This window comes from Drosophila elegans, unplaced genomic scaffold, assembly GCF_018152505.1.
Source record: "Drosophila elegans isolate 14027-0461.03 unplaced genomic scaffold, ASM1815250v1 contig_208, whole genome shotgun sequence".
Lineage (NCBI taxonomy): Eukaryota > Metazoa > Arthropoda > Insecta > Diptera > Drosophilidae > Drosophila > Drosophila elegans.
The window spans coordinates 7,013,827-7,038,185 of NW_024545578.1; the positions used below are offsets into that span (position 1 = coordinate 7,013,827).

Genomic DNA, 24,359 nt, shown 5'->3' on the forward strand with positions numbered 1-24,359 from the left:
GTGAATTTGTGATTTGATGATTTACATCAAACATCGTTTTATCAATCTCAGTATGAACATTCTACGTTATATTTATAAAAATTCTTAAAATAAAATCCTAAAACCTTGTGATCTTAATACCTTGCTATTTTATGATAAAAAAATTTTAGGTTTATAATTTTTATAGTGCAAAATGACTTGAATAAAAACACCCATTTCGTGTCACGCCCCAGTACGAGTAAAGTTTTCATCCTTGGTTTTCCAAATTCCTTGCTAAGCTGAATCTCTCCCTTAATTATATGTCCTTCTCTAGAGGGCGTCCCACATGCATCATCTTTATTTTAGTTTGCAACTAGTATTACTCATCCGGAACACATGTGCCAGCATAGTTGCAGAGGCGCTGACTATACGCTGTCACAGCCTGTGAAGTAATTTAAACTTTGCCTATGACAACAGCCTTTTGTCTTTGGAGGCGAAAGAATCCATGGCGGGATTTATGGCTCCAGATATTCTATATGTGACGCAAAGCGACTATATTATAAAAGTTTTTGACACGTTTAGTGTTAGTCGGAGGGGCTTGATGAACTTTTTTTTTCCCTATGACAAGTTTTTATTTATGCACACGTGTGCCTGATGACATTTCACCCAACTTCGGGGTGCGTTCCATCTTTAAAGGACCGCAAATGAACCAAAGTGTCCTTTCTTACTTCGGCCTGGCCACTAATTGGCTTAGTGAATTAAAATAACTTGCCAATAGTTTTGCGGTCCAGGGAGAAAGGCGGAGAAAGTAAGGAGCTGTTGACAATGTCTCGCTGTCATTGGAAAATTTATGACACTCTGTGGCTAATTTACCAGATAAAGGCCATTGTGTTTGCCTTTGGCCCTAAGCCCAGCAGCAAAAGTGGCAAAAGTCAGCCAAAGGATTTTCGCAATGCCAACAAGATAAGCCCCCCTTAGATGGGGGTCCTTTGGCCACTTAAAGCCTTTTCCAGCCAATTCGATACGTTGGCCTTGCCCGAGATCTCATATGTCAAATCGCCGGACGGCAAGTGTGTCTAATTATACAAAATTATTTATAATATCTGGCCACAGTCCTGGTTTCCACTTCACGCTCTCTCTCTCTTTCTCTGAATTGAAAAGTTTCCTATGTGTTTGCTTTGGCAACGAAACAAACAGATTTTGGAATTGCGTAAAAACCTAATTAAATGCGAATTATTCATGTTGAAATTAGGCTGTGTGGGGGGATTACAGTGGGTGGGTGGTGGGTGTATACATGCTGATGCATTGGCACAAAACACTCACATATATACCCAAACAAAAAGCAGTCTGCGATGGCTCCATATGTTGCCAGAATGAATTTGTTAAAATATTCTTTGATTAATTGGTGGTCAAAAGTTCAACGGCAACAGCAGGAGTTTTATTTTAAGGGGTAAGTTGCGGAAAAGGGCTAAGAGCCAAGATTTCTGAAACATTTTGGATTTTTTAAACATAATGAGTGATTTATTTGAGCTACAATATTTATCTCATAACCAACACTAAAAACAAATAAATAAAAGCTAGATTTCAACATCTATAAATTAATTTAAAATAAATACTTTAGCATTTAATTGTATACAGTAACGAAAATTAAAAATTTTACTTTCTAGGTGCCAAACTAACCAAATGAGAGAAAACATTTTAAAAACTAAAAACATAACATTTTAGTAAGAAAATATAAAGTTTTAGAAGGCGTTTTTCTTTTTAAAATGATTTGGAAGCTGTTTTTGTGCAATGGAATGATTACTTTCATTTGTGAACAATTGTACAATTTATAATTCAAAGTCAATTTACATTTACCAAATGATCTAGCTTAAATTTATTATTAAATTATTAATTCGATGCTTTTTTTTGCACCTAAAACTTTTGAATGATGTAGTTTACAAATTGTTGATATTTTAATAACTAAAATAGGTTTAGATACATACAAATGACATTTTACATCGTGGTATGAGCCCAGCCTAGACATTTTCACGCCAAATTGCACTTTTATTTGGCGTCAAACGTTAGAGATAAACAACAGGAGGCACCATCAGTTGTTGGTAAAGGATCTGCCCTGGAGTTTTATGTGGTGCGGCAAATTTAAAGTATTCAACATTCTACATTTCACATAAAAACCAAATGCAAACAGCCGGCTAAACAGTCGAGGATGATGTTGATGATGACTCGTGACTTGTGACTTTCGAAGGGTTGAGTCTGAATTCCCCGCTGCCACCCTTGAAATTAATATTACACCAATAATAATGAGTGCAATTAGCAGTGGAGGAAGGGAGTGGAGAATGGCTGTAACAGCTTAATGTGTGTCAGTGTAAAATTAAATTTACGCTAATCTGGCAAAGGAGCTGGGATGCCATTGGCATTGCCCCAGACGGACAAATTAAATTGTCGTTTTATTGTTTTGCCTTGTTAAATATCTCAAATATTCCCTGCCGTCGCCTTCGCCGTCTGGCCAATTTGGTTTTGTTTAGATGGGGTTAAGACATTCCCATATATAACTCACTAATCCCCCTAACCTTTCCACCTCTCGCTTTTACTCTGTGTGTGTGTGGGTGCACTTGAAAAAATTCCAAAACGAAAATTGCAGGGGTCATTTTATCAAATATAATTGCAAGAATAAAGATTAACCTAAGAAAAATTTTAAAATAAGATAATATAGCTTGGAAAATATTTTTATATACACTTAAATTAGTAATACTGTACAATATTTTAAACAATAATTACTAAAAACAATGTAGAAGTTTTAAATCCGCTGATACACATATATAATGCTAAGACAAAGAGTTATAGTTTCAAAGATAGTCGTACCTTGTTATGGTAAATTTTTTTCTCTAAGTGTATGAGGTGGTCTTTCCCCTTTTGTTGCGTGCGGCAGTTTGAAGTTGCTCCCTTTGGTTGTTGGCCTCAAAAAAAGGTGGCACCATATGGCAGAACTCGCCGTTGTTGTTGTTGCCGTTGTTGTGGCTCTATGAGTTATATTTTTCAATGTTGAAATTGATTTCCGATTTGGTTTATTGTTGTTGGCTTGCTGCTCATTCGATCACAAACAGAATGTGGTTGGCCACACGTCCGCGCCTTTGTTTATTTTTGTTGCCAAAGGGGGCGTTGAAAAGTGGGCAGGGGCTGGGGCTGGGTTTTTTTGGCTCTTTGTTCTCACTTTGAAATTAGTAAAATATGATTTGCTATTTTTTCGCTCGATTATTACATTGCTTTATTGAAATACGATTGAAAGTGTGTTGTTCATAGTCCGTTGAATCTTTATATTTGCAATCTTCTGTTTAGATAATATTGCACCATATGTTGGACAGTTGTTTTCTTAAGAAATTTGTTTTGTTTTGAGGTCATAATTTATTGTTTATCGTAAGTGAATTTGATTATTTAGCGAGAAATGGGTAAAGCACTTGATTTTCGTTGGTTGAAAATTTAGCAAGATGTATAGCCTCATATTAAATTGATTTTTCAAAGCAGATTAGCTTTTTCTTAATGAATTCTTTGAGGGTATTCATTCTCTAATTGTTTTCATTACTTACGCATTTATTTTTTTATTAATATAAATTATTACAAAATATATAAAAGTCGTTATTTTGGAATAAGTTATTTAGTAAGAAAAAATTGCATTTTAGAGATATTTATTTAATACAGATCAACTAAAATAAATCTTTGCAAATCGGGGTATTTATCCGATAGTAAGAAGGTAATGTTTCGCTATTAATTTCCAATTTTAAAAAATTTTCCTTGAACATCAAAGCCTTTTCAGACTTAATCAGCAGTGGCACCATTCCGTCTATATCGATTATTGCTTGACTTTATGTCAATTGTTGGCTCCCTCGCTTAGTTAATAACGTCTGATGGCCAGGAGTGCTCTCAAATGTTGTCAGCTTATGGGGCATGAAGGCATTTAAAAGCGCAGCCAGGCTGCAATGGGAGTCACAACGATGCGACAGCAATCCAGTGGCAATCTAGCAGCAATCCAACCGTTGCAACCTCAAACCAGACAGCAACTCTTCAACCAGGAGCAACATTAGCGATGTGACAGTCGTCCAGGGTCGTCATATTGTTGCAATGATGCCTCTGGCCCGTTATTGTTATATTGTCATTAGCATTCCGTGAGATTTGTGGGGATGATTTTGGATCTGTTTGGGTTATTTCCCCTGGCTCCCCCCCTTTGCTAAATTGCATTTAGCGGCAGCTTTGTCTGATTGCAAGTGTAAATGTTCTTATTTCCCCCTCTCACAAAATCCCCTGCGAAGCTCATTTTCAAGTGTCAATTTTCAACACCAACCCCCCTGATTTTCCCAGCCCATTTTTCCCAACTTCCACTCCTTCCAAAACTGACAACAATTCGCGCCCTTGATAACGAAGAGTAAAAAATCTACAAAAATCCCTTAAATTCAACGCACTTTGACCTTTTTTTCTTCTGGCATTCACAAGTTCCTTTCCCCTCCGCCTTTTTTTTTTGGGTGCTTTACCAAACATTTTTATCTTTACTGCTTTACACATTTAATTTGATTTCTTTTTGAAGTTTGATGCGAGCTCACACTTTATAAATGGGAGAACTGCATGGAGAGCGTAGTTGAAAAGGGGTCGAAATTTATGGAAATTTGGCTACAGAAATCTTTTTAAGCTTTCCGAACTTTACAAGTAAAGTACAAATTTATTTAATTTAATCAACGTTTTTGTTGTGTAGGCAACCAATTAAAAATTAATGAGTTTAAGCATGCAACAAAATTTGTTAAACTATTTGTTTGGTAACATTAGATGTAAGATAAATACTAGTTTTAACAATGTTTAAGATTCTATGGCTTCTTTTAAAAATAAGTAAAACATTTAAATTTGTAAATTTCTTAATTATTTTTTTGTTGATTATTTAAAAAAAAAACCCCTACGACGCCCATGTATTTTAAGGATATAAAAAATGCCACAGGTGTTGCCACTTTGCCGCTTAGCTGCTCATTTAGCGAAACCCAAGCTAATTGTCCAAGAATTCTCCGCATTTTTTTATTTCAGCTCCAACATTATTTAATTAAATTTGCTGGCAAGAAGCTTCTTTATGCTGATTAAGTGGGAAAAAAGCGGAAAGGCCAAACATCTTTGAAGATTCGACAGTCGCTGAAGGAAATTAAAAATTACTACTTCAGTTGAGGTCTTCAACTCGGATGATTTTCTTGCGCCCTTTCCTCTTTTTTTTTTTTTTTTTGGATCTGTATCTGTTCGTCTATCCTGTATCTGTATTTTTCACCCTGGCCACTTGCAAATTAAGTAAGTCAACAAAGCACTTTGCGGATTCGACGTCATTCGCCGACTTATCTGCATAAAATGTCCGAAAAGAAAAAAAACCCCGAAAAGTGTCAGTGCCACCGATATGGGTGTGAAGTCAGGGAGTTATTTTATTTCTCCAATTCTATTTGCATTGCGGCTAACGCAGACAGTCAGATTGTCCCATTTGGTATGCGAGGGCCTAACGAACTCGAAGTAATGCGTTTGAAATGTAAAAAACGTGCAATTTATGTTAAAAATTTAAGCAAACAGCAGCGCGAAGAAAGATTTTTAATTAATCATTTGCCATTTTTGTTGGCCTCGCCTCCTTTCATATACTTGTATATACAGATATTTGAGTTGTCTATGAAATTGGCATTAAAATCAACATTGGCCGGCCCTCGTGTTGTACAACTTTTGTACTTTATTTTCTTGACTGCGGCCAGCCGACCAATTAAGAGGACAGGCAGGCCATCAGTTCGTATAAATCGCATTAAGCTGCAAGGACCAGGGGGTGTCCAGATGTCCAGCTGTTCGATTTGTTTCGATTCGGTTTCGGATTCGGATTCTTAATTGCCTGGCGATTCCGATACCGATTCCAATTCCGATTCCAATCCACCTCTTGTCCCTCTTTTCCTCTCGCCTTCACGACTTGCTTGAATGCGTTTTAAAAATGGCTTAAAAAAATGGTTGGCCAAACCAAAAATGGTGTTTATTAAACGAATGAATGCGTAAATGAATGAATGTTTCGACAGCAAACGGAGTAATATGGCAGCAAGCCGCCGACGGCCTCTGATTTATGATGTTTGCAATTTATTATACAATCCAAAAAAATATGGAGAAAAATGGCCTGAAGTTAATGCGTTTTATAAACAATAATTTCAATATTGATGAGTTAAAAATGACTGCAAATGTTCAGTAAAGGTTCAGAGACTGGCTGGGTGATTAAAACTTTGAAAGATCAAAGACAGCCTTGTTAAAATTTTCACTTAAATAATAGTTGTTTTTCAAAAATTATAAAAGTATTAATTTTTAAAATATAATAATTTCTTTCTAGGTTATTAAACTCTCCTTTGAACTTGGTTGCATGATTTAAAAGTCCATTTAAATTTAAATTTGTATAATATTCATATATCAGTTTGTATAAGAAATAAAAGAAACTAACTTTGCCCATAATAAATTGATTTCGTTCAATCAATAACTTTTTTTTAACATTTCTGCATTTGATGGATAGTTGCAGTTCTCTAATATTACCCCTTTGCCCATTTGTTATCCCAACAGATACTGATATCTTTGGAATGTGAAACGACCCAAGGAATGATCTCCCTCACATCTTTCAACCCATCAATTCAGCCTGAGTAACGATTGTTTAATTGCCCATATGGTCTTGGCATAAATATATCACTTTTACGCTATTTCTAGAAGTCCCCTTATGGTTCGTGCCCTTGCCTCCAGTCTTTTGGCCAGCCCCTTTTGCCCCTTTTGCCCCTTTAAATTGTCAGCGAACTTTTGAACTCCATGCCGCCTTCGTCTCACAATCCCCCCATTTCCATTTACATTTCCCAATCCCCTCCTGAATGTCCTCCTCTTCAATTGTCGTGTGTTGGTAGCTGCTTCTTTTGGGGCTGACTTAACCCCAAAGAGACCGTTGCACTTTTACGTGCGATTGTCACACCACTTGCTCCCAAGTAAGTACAATCCCCTCCCCCAATTCCATGCACTGAAAAAAATTAATGATAACAAAGTTATTCTTAGTATTTATTCTATTGCTAATACAATTAATTTTTTTTTTACTTAGCAACAACTTTTAAAATGGAGATTTTATATTCTAGTACAAAATGTTTTTTAGAAGGCCTTAAAAAAAATGGATCTCATGACTTAAATGCTCAATTTTTCGACAAATATGACTCTAGATGCAAAACTCAAAAAGAAAATAAGCCAAAAGTGGTTTTTTTTTAAGCTAACGTTGTTAATTATTTAAAACTAGTATTTGAAGTATTTGTGAAATTATACTTAACAAAATTATATTCCTTAAATGTAGTATTAAAAGAATTAAAGTATTTGGTTTAATTTAAAAAAACCGATAATGACTAATTTTTATTTACCTGTAACACCAGAACATTTCTGATAATATTTGTAGTTCCTGTGGTTAATTTTTGAATTCTATTTTTCTCAGTGCATTTTACCCTCTCCCCTGGAAAACGCAGGGCTTTGTGTGAAGCGTCCTTTTTGCCGCTACGGCTACTCGTGTTGTTGCTGCTGTGTAAAGTAAAAATGTAAACTTGCAAGCCGCCAAAGCGGCCCCAAAACAAGAGTACCAAAAAAAGGCTGAAAAGGGGGGAAGGGGAGGGGGAAGAGGGGGTTTTTGGCCAAGACAGTCCTAGCCAAAGCGACGTCGCTGCCTTTGCCGCCGCTGGTTGTCGTTGTCGGCTCACGACTGACATCGAGATATTTGCATATAAAATTGGTAATATGCAAATATTTTGATTGTCTTTGACTTTGTGCCTGCGCTTATAAAGAATCTTTGAGCTTGGTCGGGATTCGGCCTTTTTTTATTTGGTCGAGTTGCAACAATTGAGCGCACAGTTGGAATTCCTCGGATCGCCTCCGATTCGCAGCCGGACACAAGAGCAGCAGCCAAAACTGGAGCAGACACAAAGAGGTACACTAAAAAATTAATATTCAATGATCTTTATTACGAGTTTTATCTGATATCTCTTAAAATGAAGTAAATCTTTATTTATATATTAATTTAATAAAGACGTTTTTTTTTAATTAATTCGTATTATTGATTGAAAAATATTAAACTTTTGAAATTATGTTCTTGAATTACATGTTAAGTAAGAAATGTTATTTAGAATGTATTCAGTCTTTTAACTTTTTTGAGGTCTGATTTATAAATATTAACTCAAATATTTATTGTCCTCACTTGCAAATAATAAACTTATTTTTCCATAAGGATTTTTATCGAATTCCAAAAGCTAGTTCCATTTAAAATTAGTAACATTTATGCTGACTTCATTAAATGTATAATATTTTTCCATAATTTGTATTATATTTCTCCTTGTTCTTACTTCTCACATTTTTTTAAGTGTATATCTTGCAAAAAGGGGTCGGAACTGGAGGGGATTGGGTGGCATTGAATTGGCATAGTTGTTGTCAACTTGAAAAATTATTATCGAACACCTGTGTGTGTCTGTGTGGATTCTCTTTGCTTTTGGTAGTTGTAAGCGATTATATTCGCCTTTTTCCAGGGAAACGGGAAAAACAATATTTGTTCCTGTCGTAGTTTTTCCATACAATGGAGCTTAGAGTTTGGAGCGTATGTAAATTGATTTGGGGTTAGGTATATTGGCCGCCGGCGAAAGAAAAGTGTTGCCCATGGGGAATTAATTAGTCCAAAGGGGATGCAAACCCACTTGGCAAAGGTGAGTCTGAACCTGAGTCCTCGTTCTTCTCCCAACTTTCCCCCTCGAAAGTGTTTGCGGCAGACACTCTGACGACAAGACAGGGAAACGATGATGATGATGATGATGATGACGATGATGATCATGGAGCATGGTGGACTGAGGTTTAAGGATGGGAAGGAAAGCAAGGGGCAGGGAGTATGGCAAACGAAGTTGTTGACAAAAATTGAATACAATACGAGGGGCAAGCACCTAAGCGAAATGGTCAGACAGGCAATCCAAATCGAACTGCGGCCAGTACAGTGGATCGCAAAACAAAAAGGAGATTCCATTAAATATGAAAAGGGAACTTATTTCAATTCAATTTCGTTACATAAAAACAATACAGCACTCAACTACAGTTAAGAAACACACAACGCATTAAATTACAGCATTACAACATAAAAATTAAGAAGATACTATAATATTTGAAATCGGAACTTATTTTGTAAGCTATACAAAATTTAGTTTAAGCAGTCCTGAATTTTTTTAAAATTAAGTATTTATAAAATCTGGAATCCCATTTCCTTATATTAAAAATAATACAGCACTAAATAATAATGAAACACGCATAAATATATAAAATATACTTTATTAAATATAACAATGAATGCTGACGTTTTGAACGTCCCGATTCTTTGTTCAAACAAAAAACAGGAATAAGTTTAATTTAATATTTTGAGGGGTGTGTTCATAATAAATATTTTCAAACCATATGTAATGGTTTAAAATCAATACTAACTATTATCGATTTCGAAAGGCCCATTTGCCCACTGTGCCCCCCTGAATCCTTCTGCTGCCGACTTTTCGAGACAGCTTGGCTTGGCTTGGCCTTTTGACTTTGCCGTATCGAAAGCCATCGGGCGCGGACTTTGGCGGAATGTTAAATGCTAAAAATGAACAAATAATGACGAATGCCGTCGAATACGTTGTCCAGGAGTCCTCATCCTCATCCTCAACCCCATCGCTTTTGCAAAAGCCGCTAGCGATTTTCGCTGGAAAGCAACGCTTGAAGATTTATGCCCGCGCCATTGCGCATCATAAGCTGTCAAAATGCTTTTTCGGCGATTTATTAGCGCAAATTGAGTTTTAAAAGAAGAAGCCGAGCGGTGGAAAAATACTGCTGCTGTTGCTGCTGCTGTTGCTGCTGCTGCTGCTGCTGGACTAGAGGCCCGTCGAGGATTTATAGTTTGGCGACAAGTGTTTGGTTTGCTGTCCATGGGTTCAATACCCATGCTGCTGCCAATGCAAAACACACTCACAATCTGTCTGCAACCCATCTTCGGCCGAAATCGCAGCTGCTGCTGCTGGTCATGTATGTAAAAATCTTTTGGCCAAGCAGTCTCGACTGGGACTGCTACTGCTACTGCCAGTGCCACTGCTACTGCTACTGCTGCCACTTGACTGCCGGCATGTCAACAAATAAATCGTCATGTAAAAATGGCATTTTAAATTGTTTCTGACGTTTGTACAGAGGCTGTCAATGAAATGAAATGCGCACACAGTGAAATCTCCGATATCGTACTTTGCTTACCGAGGTTGCAGTTGCAATTGCAATTTCCATTGCAGTTGCAACTTAAGCAGCACTTTCAATATGCATTCAATAGTCCCGATGGCCGGTGACACAGGCAATTGCTCTGAGTTCGACATTGCCAGATGTTGTCCGACTGGCCATGATCATAAACTAAATCGAACTGAAAGCCACAATTGCTCATTTCGGCCAGTTGTTGTAGTGGCAGTTGATTAATGATAATGATGCCGATTTCGAGACAAATTTATGGCTAGGAAATCGCTTATGAAAAGATTATTCAGCCATTTGAAAAACAATCTAAAGATTTTAAATGTCATTAAAACTATGGCTCATTGTCAACTACTTTAAACGAATTTAATTTATTTGTTATACAAAAATAAAGTTTATAGCTTTAACCCTAATTTTATTAGGCCCTAAAAGCTAAGCAATATGTAAGACACTTTTTTAAAAATGTAATACCTTGATATTTAGTATCTAAAATATTCAGTTTACCTGGACTTCCTTAAATTTAAACATTTTTTTCATATGATTTATTACCACTCATAGAAAGTATTCTGAGAAATTGGTGTTTGACCCACTTAAACTTTGTTTATTTAAAAATAATTTCATTATTAAAAAATAATCACAAATTTTAACAAGTTTAAAATCCCTTCGTTAAGTGCAATTGCCAAATATTTCGCATACGCCACATATGACCGCATTTCATAGTTTTGCCATTTCCCTTTGACTTGTACCCACCAAAACGGGTTTCCTCAAATTCAGCCCACTCATTTATCAAGCTTAAAAGACTTTCATGTAAATGTTTGTGGACCCCCCACAAAGTGAACTCTGATTACTTGCAATTTTTTCGCACAACCAAGGTAGGAGAAAGTCCCACCCTCGGCCAACCAAAAAAATAAAAGTCACATAAAATTAATAAGGATGTAAGGAGGCCGTAAGGAGTAGGAAAGGAATTTGAGCCAGGATACCCCAATGTGGGCGGCAGTTGGAACGCATGCTAAATTATAACGATATGAATTATGATATTAATTTCAATGCGGCGGCGTTTATTAATGTGACATGTAATGTGCCTGTTATTACCTTAAGATTATGATTGCTTGCCTCGGCCTCGGCCTGTGTCATGTGGCCTTCTCACATGTGGCGAACTGGGGTTCCCCGCTGGCTTTTCTGTGGCTTGTGCCTGCCTGCAATGTGTGGCATTTTCATTTAAATGGCTGCCCACAAAGGTAATTGAAATGTGGCCCAGAGCCTCAGGCTCAGTCCCTTCCTGTCGGTAGTTTTTGGCCCATTCCCAATCCCATTCCCCTCAACTTGTTTGTCTTGGCAACACCTTAAAGAGTTGAGCTGCACTCAGAAAGACCCAGCAAGCGGTCCGCTACTTGTTTTTTGTACTCACTTTTCTTCATCATCATCCTCGAGAGTCGAGATCGTTTCACTTTTCAGTTCGGCGGTGAGCTGAGCTTCTGTTTTTTGTTGACATGGTTGTATGTTGGTTTTTTTTTTTTTTGTGGCAATGGAGAGGAGGAAATGTCTCGCCTAAGTGGCCTCATTTTGACATCTTTCTCGACCCGCAAGGGTCTCGAGGTGAGTGATACATGCGGGCCTTGTCTGCAATAAATACTTAATGCCTTCCAAAAATACACACATTAAAAGTCGGACTTCAATGCATTGACATCTTCATCTGCTGCGACATTCGATTTGTTGGCTTCCTTTTGGGCTCCTCCAAGCACGTTTGGATTCCACATCTCTTTTGGCCGGTTTCCATTGCCATTTTTGGTATTTCAATTAAATTTTTTTATGACAACATCAAAACTCTATCATAATTCTAAATGGCCTGACATGAGCTTTTCGTTTCTCTGCGCGTGTGTTTTTTTCCCTGTTGATAGAGATTCTTGGGCAGTTTTTGGCACAGAGGGTGGAATGAGGACTATTAAGAGGAAAAATCCCTAAATTTTATAATATTAACAAAACTAGAAAGTTTTAGTTTTTGTATCCAATTTTGTTTCTTAAAACATATTATTTAATAGAAAGCATGCTTTTAATTAAATGAAGATCGTATTATTAGTTCATATTGTGTCTATTGTGTAACTATAAAACTTATGCGATCTTTATATCTATTCAACGATAATAATTGAGCATTGATTAGGGCAAAAGGTTACTGTTGATAGTGAAACAGCAAAGTTGTAAACGTTTAAAAATTAAATTGGTATTTAACAAGCCCCCTTTTTTACTAAAAAAAATTTTTTTTTATATTTTTAAGGACAAAAATAGTAAACTAAAAAAATGTACCAAGAATAAAGTTGTTTAGCCTAGAAAATATAATTTTTAAGCAAAAGACCTAATTTAGCACATCTTTAAATCTACCAAATTGATGATATAATATATCTATTGAAACTTCTGATTCCGCCCTCCCTCATGGAAGTTTGTTTTTATTGCTACCTTGATGCTTTTTGTCAGTAATTGTAATGGGCTGGACAAAGGCTGCGGCACTTGGGCCCGAAACTCGGAAACAAGCCAACTGAGTGGATGGATCTCTCTCGGTTTTTTGCTCGTTTAATGATGTGTGAGCCTGGAATTTTGCGCGCGGTGTCTGTGAAGTGGTGACTGGGACTGGGACTCGGGAGTAGGGACTCGAAACTTGAGACTCGGGACTGGCATACCAATTTATAATTTCTTTTAATAAAGTTGACATTTTGCCAGAGCCGATGATGATGGTTTTTGTGCGTCTGCAACGAGTGGATCATGGATCATGATCATGGGTATTCGTATGGGTATTGGTATGGGTATGGGTATGGGTCCTGGGATGTGGCGATGATTCGAATGTCTTCGCTTTTCAGGTGTTGAAGCTTGTCGCGCCTGGCATTTTGGCACTTTCGCAGCTGGGCTTGAGTTTTTGGGCACCCAACCCCCATCCCACAATTTCCCCCACCATATAGGGTTTTCGGGATATCCTGCGGCATATGCGGGAAAAGTCACCCCGCTAAACGGTTTCCAAATGCCTTCCGCTCTCCACACACGTGTCTGCAAATTCCGCAAATATCCGTTATCCGTTTCCTTTTGTCTGAGATTTATTTGTTCCATTCTCGGGCGCGTTATCAGCATGTGCAAATCTTCAAAATTTAAAAATAAAATACATACATCGCAAAAAAAAATCACGAAATGTTCTCCAACCCACCGAAGTTTGAACATTAGAAAGTTGTGTTCCATGCAATGCTTTGACCATATTAGCACCCAATTCGGTACTTTCCACCCCACGTTACTTGTGGTGCGATTTATCTTTTTTTTTTTTTTTTTTTTTTTTTGGAGTGAAAAAAGGATGCGATTTGCTTTAAACTAAGGCACTAAGCACTTTTACCGCTGTTTGTCTCGCTGCCCAACTTTGTCAAGCGCACATAACAAAGTGTTATGTGTCTTGTAACTAACACTATGCGGCCCGGACTTTTGAACAAACGTACCCCCCAAAATAACGCTTCGTTTGGCCTTGCACAGTGGGATTTAAAAATAGAGAGTGATGCCAAAATATAACACTGTATAAAATGAAAAGGTTGGAAATCCTAAAGTCTAATGACTCCTACATAATAATTCTTCAAAATAATGTTCTTATTTCACTTCTTAATTTTTAAAATTAATTCTAGGTGCTTCAAAATACTTAACTTATTTTCGGAGAAGTGACATTTATTAAAGTTGCACATTTTAGTCGACTTTTATAAATCACATATAAAATTATTTCAGAAAATTTTTTTGGCCTGATTCCAGTGTGCCACCAGTTCTGCTGCCCACCATCTCCGTTGAATCCCCGTATCTTTTATCCTCCGTCCCTCGTGGAGTGTGAAAAAAGTACATTTTTCAAATGCTACATTTTGCGTTGCCTGCTTTTTGGGGGCGAGTGAAAGTGTGGACACTTTCCGGCTTGTGCAACTCCCACCCCCTCCGCGCTTTATTTTTATAGTTCGGCCTGGCCTGGCCTGTACTGGCCTGTACTGGCCTGGCTAACCCGAAACCGAAAAACAACCCAACACCCAACCCCCACCCACTTTTTCGGCAGTGCGGTCGTTTTGTTTTCTGGTCCATTTGCGGGGCAAAGTTTTGCATCAAGTTGTAAATTTGGCGATTAGCACCCCTCGTCGGGTTTTTGCAGTTGAAGTCGGAGATGGATATGGTTATGGAGATGGAGCTGGATGTGGAGATGGAGATGGTTTCGAGGCCATTTCTAACAGCCGCACACAAAAGCTTCTTGACAAGATGCGCGTCGGCTGATAAGTTGCATGTGAAATTAGCATAGGTTTTGGACCCAGCTCCACACCAGCAACAGCAACAGCAGCAACAGCAATAGCAGCAACAGCAACAGCAGCAACATCCCAGCACAGCAGCAACATTGAACGGGCGACGATCTTGTCGCTAAGCTTTATGAATAAAACATTTTCGGCGGTGAACGTGGTCAACAGTAGCTGCCAGTGGCACGTCCATTTGGCCAACTCGGGAACTCGGGACTCCAAGTCCGAGTCGCAGTTGCTACAAATGTTTTACAAGCTTTTCAGCGCTTTGCTGTGTGTTGCCATTGTTGCTGGCTGCCCAGTTCCCGGAAACAATTCAGTTTAACAGAGAGACAGCAAAAAGGAGTTGGGCACTTGGCTAAATGTCTAGATGGGCGGTTGCAGGAGGAGGAGGAGGAGGTGAAGGAGGTGGAGGATGGAAAAGTGCATCGCATATCGGACAATAAATCGTGAATGGTTTCAGCCAAACCGAATGCGAATGCGAATGCCGATGCCTCGATTTCGATTCACTGCGCCACTTGCATTTGCTTTATGATATGAGGCCTGTCGCTGACATTTGGCTTGACTTTATTTATGATAACAGTTTTGGCTGCGAAAGGAGTTTTGGGGCAACCACATTTACTCAACAGTTTGTCAGCATTTTGTCTTTCCATCTTGCCTTCTTTCCATCTTGCCATCTCGCTGACCCAAAGCTGCAGGCGGCTCCAGCTTTTTGAATTTCTTCATAATTTTTCTTGGGCAGGAAATGGGTTTCGAACCATCTTCTTTTTTTTTTTTTTTTTTGTTCTGAATGCCTTTGGGCGTAAATGCGGTGAGGCGTCGTCGTAATCGTGGCAAATTTGATATACTTAATGCCAAGGATGGGCCATTTCTGGAATGAGTTGCAAATTGGTTTAACTGTGTCTGAAACTCCTGCCAAAGTGTTATACTTACGTTGCTGCCCGCAAGCAATAAAAATATGTATTTTTATGTGCTTTTTATGATTCCTCTTCTGGGCTAGAACGAACCCGTTAAATGAGCCGCGAAAATAGTTTCCGTGGCCTGGAAATTGCTGGCAAAAAGGTCCCATAATGTGATAAGGTGAGTGAGAATAAATATTTTTGCGGATTTACTTCTCAGGCTGAAAATGGCCTTTAAGAGTTGCGAAGTGGTTCAGGTGCGGATAGCAAGATGGTGATAGATAGATGAGGTGAAAATGTACAGAAGGCAGTTGATAAAATATACAATGTTAAGGTTTGCAAAATAAACATAAGTTATTAACTATATTAGGAAATATTTTCAGATTGCTTCCAAAAAGTTTTGTGAAATTTTAATAAAACAGGTCACTGTGTGGCACCAAAAATATATTTTAAAAAACTATTACATTTTTAATAACACTATTAACTCTCTTTTAAAAAAATATTCTAAACGGGTAATCAATGATATGAAGTGAGTTGACCGTAATTTATTATTTTGATTTAAGATTGTCCAAATTTAATTAAAAAATTTAATTTAACGGATTTAATTCAATCATCATAATGAAGCTATTTAGAATATACGAAAAATGTTTATAAATGTCAATTAACATACTGGATATTTTAAAAAAGGCTAAGTATTCGGAAAGGTAATAAACAAAAGATATGATTGATAGTCTAGGTACACACCCTTCCAATCAATGCACCTGTCCCCATCGATGTGCGACCCAAGCCCACATAATTTTAATTAAAACTCGCGCACTCAACCATTTAGCAAAGAATGGAAATTAATTTGCAAGCGCAAACAGAGTTAACCGAACCAAAACCCAGGGCCCACAACACAGAGCCAAGAACCCAGAACCACCGAACCACCGAACCAATGGCAATTGGTAATGGAATGGCCATGGCAATGGTAAAAGGAATCAATCAGGCGTGGAGCCCATGGCAAATATTTCCCATTTGGAGAACCCGAAGTGCGCTACGTCTGATTAGCCCCGGCAATCGGAATGCAACTTCCGCCTGAAAATGAAAATGTTTATTAAAAAATTTTCACTTTTACATAAATTTTCCGGGCAGCAGTAGCAGTAGCAGCAGCAGCAGCAGCAGCAGCAGTATAAGTAGTAGTAGCAGCAGGTAGCAGCTGGTGCCATCTGCCAACGGGGATGGCCACACCCAGTGTTTTCCAACTGGGAACCGCCCCCATTTTTCCAACTTGTATATACGGGGCAGCAGCAGTATGGTTATCTCTTTCGCACAATCCACCCATTGGATGCGCATTTCGAACCGGTTTCTGCCCAATGCCAAAAGGGAGACCATTTTCGATGGCACGAGCAGCAGAGTGCTGACTTATACCAGCATGTATAAATTTATATAGTAAGTTTAGTACATGGGGAGATACGTACTCCTCTATATACAGTGGACATGGATCCGGGGGTTGGGTGGTTGGGTGACTCTGCTCCAAGTGCTCCACTTGAAGGCAGCTGCTCCTACGCTTTGTCGTTTGTCTAAATGTTTGTGTTGAGCTGCGGGTGAATCGAATGGGGTTTGGGTGTGTGGAATGGTGTTGTGGGTGGATGAATGGGGAATTTCCAAAGGGAGAATGGATGTTGGAAAGGGAGGTAACCCTACCCAAAAGCAACCTACATCAACTATCAGTTCTTACTACCAGATACATTGATTTCTATACCCTCTATAAAGTCGGTTTGGAGGAAGTGTATTTAGGCGGCTCCTCTGTGAAATACACTGTAAAAAGTATTGTCATTTAAAAAAACCATAAAAAAGTCAAACCTCAAATTTTAAATGGAATAAAAACAGATATTATAGATCAAAATTAACAAATATTATTTTCTTATAATCACCTAACATGTGTTTTTGGGCCATAATGAGTTTTTTCCTAAAATTTAGACCATTTGACCAATTTTTAGATAATTTTTCTTCAAATGTAGATTATTTTTATACATCTTAGGTCATTTTGGTCTTTAGGTGTTTTCTTAGTCTATAATAACTCGCCCCAAGATATACAACTATTTAATAGTTTGCTTTAAAAATATATATATATTTTTCTTGCTTTGACATTGTACGAATTTGGTTACAATTATTTAAATAATAGTTCAAATTTTTTTGTTTCAGTTCCGGCATATCCGGAATCATCCTAAGCTAATAAACACTATTGCTTTCAGTTTGCATTGGATTTTGGTCTATTTACACGTAACATTTTAAGTTTCGCCTTTGAGCTGATCAACCAATTGGTTTTCGCATTAAAAAGTTCACAAATTTAAAAGAAAATTTACAAAAATATCAACTCGTCTAGAAATTAGAAAAAACACTTTTGAAATAACACTTAAAATCTACAATGAATCGCCCTGAAACCGTTGATGGTCCGCTCAAGCTTCTCCTTCTCTGTGAAGCTAGTGGTCACTAGTGATTCCTGCTCCACTAGGAAGCTAGAGAAAACTAGTGATTCCTCAGTGCCTCGTTAATGACACGCAGAATTTCGATTTGCAGTTCGGTGAAGGCCACCGGTTCCAGCTGAGCATTACGTATCTTCATGGAAACAGCCTTGAAAAACGCACCGATCTCATCATCCTCTCCAGAATTGTGGCCATTGCTGGAGGGAAACTCCATATGGCTGGGCTTATTCGGCGTGATGGGTGCCGAGTGATAGCGCGAGGTGGATGTGGAGCTGGGCGTGGTGGCAGCATTCTGGTATCGAGGCGTTGTGGGCGTCTGTATCTCCAATTTCTGATACTCTCCAGTTGATTGAGGCTGCTGATGCTGTTCTAAGCTAGAGGCTCCTTCGCTGAGCTGCTCCTGTTTGGCCATCGAACTGCCAACGCTGTGCACAGCCATGTAAACGGGTCCCTCGTCGTGATCGTAACTCATTACATGCTGGTCTTGCTGCTGAGGCGTCTGTTCCGCTGCCGTTGTTGTTTCCATCTCCTCATCATCGTCTTCCTCCTCCTCATCGTCATGATGTGCATCCCCATTGATGTAGTTCTCGATGTCCATGTCATCGTAGGAGGCCACACACAACTCACTGGCCTGTTGCTGGTGTTCCTCCTGCTGTTGCTGCTGCTGCTGCTGCTGTTGTTCGGCCTTGTGTGGTCCAGTCAAATGAGGCAAAGCGGGCATGTTGAGTTGCGAACTCGACGAAGACGACTCCAAGGTGCTTTGCTGCGTGGGCGGCGAGTGGGAGTGGCCCATGTGGTCCTCCAGTTCTCGAACCGAGTCATTTTTGGGTAACAGCATGCTGAGTTGCGATTCGGCGTCGCTGAAAGGTTGAACAAAAATCATTAAACAGTCTTTTTAAAGAATGAGATCCCACTCATTTGTATGATAATGTCAGCTTATGTTGTTTCTTATCCAAATTATTTAACAAAATAGCTAAATATTTTGCAAATGAAATGAAATGTAAGCTGATTTAAATGCAGTTAAAGAATTTGTTAGTTTGGGGTTCTCAATGAAAGGTTGCTAGTATCATAGTATATTTGATTTAGAATCCTAAAACCGTTCTTACAGCGTCTTTTGTTGTATGTACTTTTGCAGGAAACTGAGCGAATCATAGTGCTTCCAACGCGAAGTGGCGTCGATGTGCATGAGTGTCCTTAGTCGCTTGTGCTCGCGAGCATATTGGTCCCTTAAAGCCTTCCACTTGAGTCGACATTGTTTCACTAAAATAGTTAAAGTATTAATAATCAGGATCATGTTCGCTATTCACTACCTACCCGACTTCTTAAGCTTTCTGGCGATCTCCTCCCACACCTCCATCTTGAGCTTGGCATTGCGATAGTTCTCGTTGCTGTAGTTGTAGATCATGTCCTCCTGCTGGATCAGCGTGATCAGTTCCTTTTCGAAGTAGCTCTCCATGTTGAGGAAGGTGTGTATGGGATCGTCGTCCTCCTCCTCGGCATTTGTCGATTGATTGTGCGCAGCCGAAGTGGTGGACACAGTGGAAGTAGCTGTTGCACCTGAGTTTGACTGATTGGCGGCATTGACGCAGTCCACTAACTCGTTGTAGAGAGTGTCCACCACAGTGGTTGTGTTAGCCGTGCCGCACTGCACAATGATTGATGGGGTAGCACCGCCTCCCGCATCCGTCAGGTAGTTCCAATTGCTTTCAGGTTGCGTCTGCAGTTGCTGCTCCTGCTGCTGCAACACGGCCCCAATATGACTGGCCAAGAAAGTGGCCGCCGGCTTCTTGTCCACCGAACTTGCCGAGCTGAAGGTGCAGTTGTCCAGCAGCGCGGATGCACTGGCATCTTCAATCTTAATGCTGCCGGAGAGGTTGAGGTTCTGGCTGCTGCTGTTGCTGCTGAAGGAGGTGCCCAGGGGCAGAGATATTGGTGTTGTCGTGGGCACTAGGCCATTGGCATTCTGGCCGGATCTTCCTCTGTAACTAGAAAAAGTAAACCTATTAGCTGGAGGTAACAATATAAAGGTTACAGTAATATATCAAACATTAGCGGCCTTTTATAAACCTGTTCAGCGCTTTTATGCTCTTCATTATATCTTCTTAACCTTTACATAATGTAACAACGTTTTCTACATGGCTTAAAAAAACTGGTTGAAACCCAAATCGAGTTTATGGAATATATGAAAATTAATAAGTGTGTATATTTAGGTCCATAGTAAAATATTAAAACAGAATTTTTTAGCTCAAGAAGTGGTGTAGTTATGAATCTCATTTGATAAAATTCCAGAAAATTAATATCCGGGAATACTTGATAAGGATTATTTCCGAGTCTCTTATTTACGAGTCATGGAGGTTTGTCTATAGACCACATTATGGGCTGTCCCACTTACTTCCTTGCCAGCGCATATGGACGCAGGAAATCCAGTTCCTTGAAGTACTTCCACTTGACGGCTTTAGCGCAGGCCTTGGCGCGTTTGAGTTCCCGGCAGTACTGATCCCGCATGGCCTTCCATTTGGACTTGCACTGTACATCTGGAAATGTATGTTGGAAATCATCTTGGAATGGGGAACACCAAGAAGAGGAGCAGCCACTCACCTGACCAGCCCACATTGCTGCCAATCTCCATCCACTTCTCGTCCTTGGTCTTGGTGCTCCGGTAGTTGGGGTGCTTGGGATTGTAGAGCGACTGCTCCTGGGAGACCAGCGAGATGAGGATCAGCTCCTTGGGAATGCTGACCACATTCTCGCCCAGACTCGCGTCAATGCTGAGATTCACGAGCTGCTGCTGCGGCTGCTGGTGATCCTGCAGCTGGTTGGCACATGGCAGCGTCTCCATGGCGTTGCCTACTTCGCGTCCATGCTGGCGATGTGTTTAAGCGGGCAATTGTTATAAATAAAAGCAGGGAAAACAAAAATGAGGTGACCGAACAGCTGAGTCTTGAGAGTTGTGTAATTAGAGGGACCAGATTCATCACGGCCATAGAAACACCGTTGTTTGGTTAAACAAAACCCATAACAGTCAACCACCTGGTAGCCCTATTCAATTCAGTGTTGTTAAGAATGCATTTATTTAAGTTAAGTTGGCAGCCCTGTTGTACGATTTATTTTGATTTTTGGCGCCCAAAATTTTGCCTTTGTATATATTTGTATTTAACGACTAATCCAATTAGTTAATTGCATTACCGCTGAGGAAAAACAGAAAACATCATAACAAGCAGGTGAAACAAATTGTTTAACACTCAGTTTATTGTGCGACGCGGTGCGGTTTAAATCTAAATATTCTCCCTGCAAATATTGCGACCGTTCGCTATAATTAATGCTTAATCATGCCGAAAATTGATCCGGAAACACAGAAACTTTACGACGAAATCAATGGCATGATACAGAAGTTTAAGGTGAAGAATTCCTTGGGATGTACACTACGAATTAACAAAATCAACAATTTACAAAATGAGAAAAATTCTAAAAGTTTAAGTTTAAAAGTTCTATGCCACCCACAAGCCAATACACTTATCTAATTAATAATTTGACAGAGAAATTTAAATTTAGACTTTATCCTTGTGCTAGCATCATTTAAACAAAGCATCAAAATACGAAAATCCGCAAATATGCAAATTAAAATCTATCAAACTACAAAATGACTTAATTGAATTAAAAATTTAGCCTCTGAAAAACGAATTAAAAATAAAAAATCAACAATTAATTCAATTAAAAATTAAACCAAATTCAAACAAATTATTAAGTAAAAATTAATGAAAAAAATAATTAAAACATTGATTTCTTAGTAAAAATATGTAATTTGCATTTAACATACTATCAATTATTCCATCTAAACTAACTAATAAACTAATCTTAAATAGCAAATCAGATTGAAACTCTTAATGAACATAAATTAACAATTTTTTTATGTGGACAAATTCGAATTAGTCAACTGTTTTAATAATATAAAAATGTTTACTGAAAAAATGTTTAATGAGTACGCATGTCCTCAGACAAACGTTGAAAGAACCAATAATTTTCTTTGAATACGAATATTTAATTAATTTTCATGCACAATTTTCACCTTTAATTTGTAGGATGACCAACAATCGAAAGCGGATTGCACGTTGGCCGACAAATGCGGCGACATGGGCGATGTGCCGAAGATTCGGTTCTCCTCGAAAAAGATCCTCAAAGGGCACATCAACAAGGTGAATTCGGTGCATTTTGCCGGGGACTCGAGGCACTGCGTCACTGGATCCCTGGATGGCAAACTGATCATCTGGGACACCTGGACCGCCAACAAGGTGCAGATCATCCCTTTGCGATCCGCCTGGGTGATGACGGTGGCCTTCTCGCCGTCGGGCAACTTTGTGGCCTGCGGCGGAATGGACAACCAGTGCACCGTCTACGATGTGAACAACCGAGATGCCTCCGGAGTGGCCAAGATGGTCAAGGAGCTGATGGGCTACGAGGGATTCCTCAGCTCCTGTCGTTTCCTGGACGATGGCCATCTGATCACCGGCTCGGGCGATATGAAAATGTGCGTTATTACATACTAAATCTATAAAATTTTCAAATTAATGAGAATTTTAAAACAGCTGCCATTGGGATTTAGAAAAGGGCGTCAAAACAATGGATTTCAATGGACATGCTGGTGATATTGCTGGCTTATCGCTGTCTCCCGATATGAAAACTTATATCACCGGCTCTGTGGATAAAACTGCCAAGTTGTGGGACGTACGTGAACAGGGTCATAAGCAGATGTTCTTTGGCCATGACATGGATGTGTCCTCAGTCTGCGTAAGTAAATATTTCCATTTTCTTATAGAATATATGACCTCTTCTTAATACAATACAAAAAGCAAAAACACTTTGTACTACATGTAAATGAGACAGGACAAAAAATTAGAAAGGGAAGAAGTAACATCCTTAACCGTTGAATTTAGATGGCTTAGATATTTTTGATTGTATTTACATTATTTCTTTAATTATAATTTTTTTTAAAAATCAAAGAAATGAAATTTGAAGAACTGCTTTCGCAAAAAAAAAAATAAAATAAATTGGAGTCTTAATTAAAGGCAGAATGTCATATTCATAAAATATAATAATAAAACTAAATAATAATTTTAATAATTAAAAGTTTATAGCCGAACGTCGATTTTATATGTAAAGAACTAAATTAAATCTAAGGGATCATTATATAAACACTAAATTGTTTTTTCAAAATCATAGTTAGATTTAAGCTTAACAAAATCATGATTTTATAACAATCCTAAGCAAATTCTTTCCTTATAATCCACCGTTTATAAATAACCTTAAATCTGCTTTTTAACGTTCCCTTATGTTATTGTATTTTTGTTCAAGCCCATTTGAGTTGATACTATATTATATAATGTATTTTTTTTTAAATGACTCTTTTATTTTTGCAACATTTCAGTACCATCCCAGTGGCTTTGGGTTCGCCTCCTGCTCGGAGGATCAGACGGCGCGCATGTACGACCTGCGGTCGGATCAGCAAATCGGGCTGTATGAGCCGCCCCAGAAGAACACGGGCTTCACTTCGTGCGGTGGGTTCTGGTTCTCAGTTCGCCTTGACTTTTGAGGGGTTTTAATCTGATTTTCTTTGTGTGCCCATTAGCTCTATCGACCAGCGGGCGCTACCTCATGTGCGGCGGAATCGAGGGCAATATACACTCGTGGGACACAGTAAAGGAGCGGCATACGGGTGGGTATTTAGTCATGGACAGTGGACAGTGGACAGTGGACAGTGGACAGTGGACACTGCACTTGACGGATTCGTTGGAGTGGAATGGGGCTGGGCAGACGACTAATGCTCAGACAGCCACTTGACTTAAATCGATTTGTTGACTTTTGTTTCTTTTGTATCCATTTCTTAGGCTCACTTTCGGGTCACGAGAACCGCGTCACTTGCATCAGCCTGTGCCCCAATGGCATGTGCCTGTCCTCCACCAGTTGGGATCAGCAAGTGCGTCTGTGGCTCTAATCGTCTCTGATCTTGGTTCAAAATGGTCCAAAACTAATGGCAATGTTTATGCGGACGATTTACTTGCAAATACAAAATGGATAGCTTTCATTATTTATGTGCAAATAACTGAAAGGATTTTTCTGATTAGTACTTAACCGAAAGTTTAAGTCCAATTCCGAATTTATAAGATAATTATTTAAAAAGTTACGACTTTAAAATTTAGCTTCTTATTATAAATTTGTTTCTTTTAAAAAGTAAAATCAGAAAAGGCCCATTAGTCAGAAAAAACTATTGTAAAATGGTAAATGTTTTTGAAATCCTTAATCAGCTATTATAAAATTTGCATTTGCAAGCAAAGTGTGCGTATAATTTTAATAATTAAATACCTAACTAACTTAAAATATAGCCTCAAGTAATTAGCAAATGCAAATTGAATGCGTCATAATAAAATGTATGAAGCAAACTATTTGGATATATTTTCTATAATTCTTTTTAACTCACTAGA

At 38.6% G+C, this 24,359-nt stretch overlaps 2 protein-coding genes across 2 annotated transcripts; one reads left to right on the forward strand and one right to left on the reverse strand.

Moving 5' to 3' along the window:
* Positions 1-17,507: 17,507 nt before the first annotated feature.
* On the reverse strand, positions 17,508-20,853 carry LOC108146465 (epidermal growth factor receptor substrate 15 homolog). The gene is made up of 5 exons (XM_017272479.1): positions 20,482-20,853; positions 20,276-20,417; positions 19,198-19,868; positions 18,990-19,143; positions 17,508-18,743 (listed from the first exon to the last, which is right to left on the reverse strand). Exons 1-5 carry the CDS (start codon positions 20,720-20,722, stop codon positions 17,927-17,929), a joined length of 2,025 nt encoding a protein of 674 aa, XP_017127968.1. The 5' UTR covers positions 20,723-20,853; the 3' UTR covers positions 17,508-17,926.
* Positions 20,854-21,138: 285 nt separating this feature from the next.
* Positions 21,139-24,320, forward strand: LOC108146248 (guanine nucleotide-binding protein subunit beta-2). Its single transcript, XM_017272184.2, has 6 exons — positions 21,139-21,281; positions 21,963-22,408; positions 22,467-22,668; positions 23,306-23,435; positions 23,507-23,593; positions 23,766-24,320. Exons 1-6 carry the CDS (start codon positions 21,213-21,215, stop codon positions 23,870-23,872), a joined length of 1,041 nt encoding a protein of 346 aa, XP_017127673.1. The 5' UTR covers positions 21,139-21,212; the 3' UTR covers positions 23,873-24,320.
* Positions 24,321-24,359: the final 39 nt, after the last annotated feature.